This window comes from Polyodon spathula, chromosome 1, assembly GCF_017654505.1.
Source record: "Polyodon spathula isolate WHYD16114869_AA chromosome 1, ASM1765450v1, whole genome shotgun sequence".
Taxonomy (NCBI): Eukaryota; Metazoa; Chordata; class Actinopteri; order Acipenseriformes; family Polyodontidae; genus Polyodon; species Polyodon spathula.
The window spans coordinates 80,649,345-80,653,578 of NC_054534.1; the positions used below are offsets into that span (position 1 = coordinate 80,649,345).

General features: G+C 36.8%; 1 protein-coding gene across 1 annotated transcript; it reads right to left on the bottom strand.

The window, feature by feature from the left end:
- Nucleotides 1-576: 576 nt before the first annotated feature.
- Nucleotides 577-2,610, bottom strand: LOC121324915 (neuropeptide Y receptor type 2-like). The gene is made up of 2 exons (XM_041267155.1): nt 2,184-2,610; nt 577-1,374 (listed from the first exon to the last, which is right to left on the bottom strand). Exons 1-2 carry the CDS (start codon nt 2,562-2,564, stop codon nt 577-579), a joined length of 1,179 nt encoding a protein of 392 aa, XP_041123089.1. The 5' UTR covers nt 2,565-2,610.
- Between the last annotated feature and the right edge of the window lie 1,624 nt (nt 2,611-4,234).

The following is a 4,234-nucleotide window of genomic DNA, read 5'->3' on the forward strand; positions in this document are numbered from 1 at the left end:
ATTGTGTGACAGACAGGCTTAGAAAAGATAGATGTCTGGCCACACAGAAATCCAGTGCAGACTCTATATTTATTTCTCTTTTTTCTCTCTTTTCTTTACCTGCTTCCCTGGTAGTTTCAGTGGTAATTTGCGCACATTTTAATCCTGGTTTTCACGTCAACTGAAACGCAAATGCTAACACTGTTGATGGTTTGCTAAATTGCTACTTTTGTATGTAAAGGAAGACACTCCCCTAGTTCAGCCGATGTCCATCGCTGACTTGCCGGGCTAGCACTAAAACATGTTTGCTAAATCCCACACGTGCGCTTGATTTTGGTGCGCTAACTGTCTGCAAAGGTGTTTTGAGATTGCCTTAGGGGTTTATGAACGTGTGTGTGTGTGTGTGTGTGTGTGTGTGTGTGTGTGTGTGTGTGTGTGTGTGTGTGTGTGTGTGTGTGTATATATATTATATATATATATATATAGGTTCACCGTAATTTTTAAGCCAGAAGTCGCCCCCAAATATATATATTCGAATATATCGTTTGTCTACACAATGTGTTACGTCAATGTCCTTATGTGGTCTTCTTATCACCTTCAAACATTGGTGGGATGTCGCTTTGTTGAATGACCGTTCGCATTGGCTATATCTTCTGCTTCCAAGGTCTTTTTTTTTGTATTGAACTCCACTTGGCCCTCCAGGTGGATAGAATCAACCTTCTGCTCGCATTTAAACACATTTATGAAAGCATTTCTGTAGTTATTATTCATCCACCCATAAAGGAATGGGTTGGCAAAAGTAGAGCACATAGCTATTACATGAAATATGGTATACACTAATTTAAAATTTTTCATATCTAAGACGTTGTTATCGATATCAATGCAAAGCTGAAAAGCATGAAATGGCAGCCAGCTCACGGCAAACACTACCACAACGGTAACCAACATTTTTGTGGTTTTCGTTCTTCTGTGGTGGCGAACATTCCCTTCACCTGGACTTACATGGTTCTTCAGTTTACTCCAGATTCGGATGTACGCAAAGGAAATGATTGACAGTGGCAACACATATTGCAGCAGCAGCATTGAGATGCTGTATACAGTGCCATCTCGGTTGTTATCAGACCATTTCTCAGTACAAAACTGAATAGATTTATCAGGGGATATGTGGAATGTACCATACTCTCTAAAGATAGCCAGTGGGCTTGCTAGTACTGCGCTGATCATCCATGTAATGCCAATGACAATAAAGCAAGTCTCCTTGGACATTTTGGTCTCAAAGTGATAGACTATGCATCTATGTCTGTCTAGAGCAATGACAGTTAGGGTTACTGTAGATACGTGCACTGCTAAACCTTGAGCATATGGGACCATTGAAAGACACAACACATTGTCCAAATCTTCCACTCGCCTAGAAGGGTGTAGATCAATGTAAATCCACTTGGCCCACAAAGTATTTACCAATAAATCTGCCACTCGCAAGGTTTGCAATGAAAAAATTATGTCAGCAGTGCTGCAGTGTTTTAAACTTAAATACACCCATAGATGACCAAGGAGTTGGCAAAAGTAGAGCACCAAGCTAAGACATGATGGTACAGTAAGCTACTATAAGTATGATTTTGCACCCCAATCAGCTTTGTGCTATCTTCCAAATCTGGTGGGAGGTGGTCAAAGGATGGAGTTGCAGGCATTTGTGCAGCATACAGGTACCACTAGAGTCTATTAACATTTCTATAGCCATCGTTCCACTGTGGTGGTTCACATTGCCTATCCAAGTCCACTTGGTCCCATCTCCACGGTAGACATACAGACTCTGCAAACACACTGGGGTCCAGAAATTTTGACAGTATCTTCTATCAAAAATGCAGCTGCAGCATTAATAAGCTGTATGAAAAAGCCAACAGAATATGTTATCAGACCATTTCTCAGTACAAAACTGAATAGATTTAAAAGGGGATATGTATATTCTACTATAACAAGGTGAAGATAGCCAGTGTGTTTATTAGTACTTCGCTCATTATACATGTAAAGCTTCAATGTATGATATTTAAGGCAAGTCTCCTTGGAGGTTTAGGTCTTAGGGTTATAGTAATATGGATGTATGTAAATTCATACCACAGACAGTCACATGTCATAATGCATTCTTGCTAATGCAGAACCTGTTTGCATATGGGCCCTGCTCGGATCAGTGATTTGAGTCCTGGCAATTTCCACTCGCCTAGAAGGGTGTAGATCAATGTAAATGGCAGGCACAAAGTATTTACCAATAAATCTGCCACAGCAAGGTTTGCAATGAAAAAATTAGTCACAGTGCGCAGTGTTTTAAACTTAAATACAACATAGATGACCAAGGAGTTGCCAATAACACCAAGAAGAATGATGGTACAGTAAGCTACTATAAGTATGATTTGCACCCCAATCAGCTTTGTGCTATCTTCCAAATCTGGTGGGAGGTGGTCAAAGGATGGAGTTGTGGCATTTGTGCAGCATACAGGTATACTAGAGTCTATTAATGATCTATAGCCATCCTCCACTGTCAGGTTCACTTGCCTATCCAAGTCCATTGGTCCCATCTCCACGGTAGACATACAGACTCTGCAAACACACTGGGGTCCAGAAATTTTGTAGTATCTTCTATCAAAAATGACTGCAATTTAATAAGCTGATGAAAAAGAACAGAATATGAAAGCTGGATATTTGACAGTAGAAACACACAAATAAATAAAATAAAATAAATATATTCTCTATAACAAGGTGAAATAATGTGTTTATTATATTCTTCATTATACACTAAAGCTTCAATGTATGATATTTAAGGTAAGGGTTTTGTTGAGGTTTAGGTTTAGGGTTAAGTAATATGGATGTAGTAAATTCATACCACAGAATCACATGTCATAATGCATTCTTGCTAATCAGAACCTGTTTGCATTGGGCCCTGCTCGGATCAGTGATTTGAGTCCTGGCACTGATCTTTATCATATATTGTCAAGACCTTGTTTTATTTAATCACTTATTAGTAATAAGGCAAAACAAACACACACACACACACACACACACACACACACACACACACACAAAACAGGTGTACAATAAATATCTCCTAACTGTAATATGGTCTTATGGTATAATACTTGCTTATATTACTGCTAAACGATGAGGTCCAGCACTTCACATGCATCCCACGTTGACCTGTGTGAAAATGCCATTACCACAGCTGGTGTCAGCACCCATCATGATTAAATCTGGTTTAATTTTACTCACCAGGTCATATCACTGCAGGGTTCTAATTAGCCTTTACTTATACGTTATCTAATATAATATCATATATACTATATCATATATATAGATATATATATATATAGATAATATAATATATCTGGATATACACACACCCACACATACAGTTGGGAGACTGTGAGTTAAAAGCGAGTTCCCTAGTTTTACCTCTCAACAAACAAAAAAAAAAAAAAAAACTTCAAACTTGACATAGCTATTGCTCTTACCTTAACCTTAAAAAACAAACAAACAAACAAAAAAAACTAACATTGCTCTGATTAAACAAAATAAATATATTCAAAAATAGCAGTATTAAAAAACATACTGACAGTTCCTTGTTGAAAAGCTCAACAACAGCTTTTTTTTTTTATAATTACTCTGCATACCTAAGAATATAGTACTTACCTCGTTTATTTACAGTGAAACTCGTTCATGCATTTCCGCGTTGTTTGTTTTGTATTCCAGCAGTTGTTAGTTTTACTTTCGGACAACAGTTTGCATTTTATGAAATGTCTTTAATGTCGGATGAGATTGAAACAAGTTGCAGTATTTAGTAGATTATACGTTTTAATTTGTCTTCTGTCAGTGTATTTTGAAGTTTTGCAGTAAATTGCTAGATATTTATGCTGAGATATAAACGATACTTTTCCATATTATACGGATTTCAGCCTCAACTGAAACGATGCATATCAATCCCAGAAAAAAATGTGGTATTCTTTGTCTGCTATCTTATTTTTAAAAGATGAATGAAATACAGCAGTTCAAAATATAAACAGGATCAATATTTAAGAAAGCATTATTAGGTATTTACAGAAACGCTAATTGAAAGTGTGCAGTCCATTGTGATTTTCGATTTCGCATACATGACTTTAGAGATTTAAATTGCCAAAAAACTGAAATCTCTAAATTTAACGGGGGTTTTGAGGAAACACGTATCAGATATATATATATAGCATATATATATTCATATATTTAATAAGAT

Bases quoted from the DNA above. Each gene is read 5' to 3' on its own strand.
- LOC121324915 (XM_041267155.1), bottom strand. From the start codon at position 2,564: ATGTCTACCGTGGAGATGGGACCAATGGACTTGGATAGGCAAGTGAAC. The intron at 1,375-2,183 runs TTGCCAGGACTC...CGAGTGGAAGAT, and splicing joins CCCTTCTAGGCGAGTGGAAA to TTGGACAATGTGTTGTGTCT.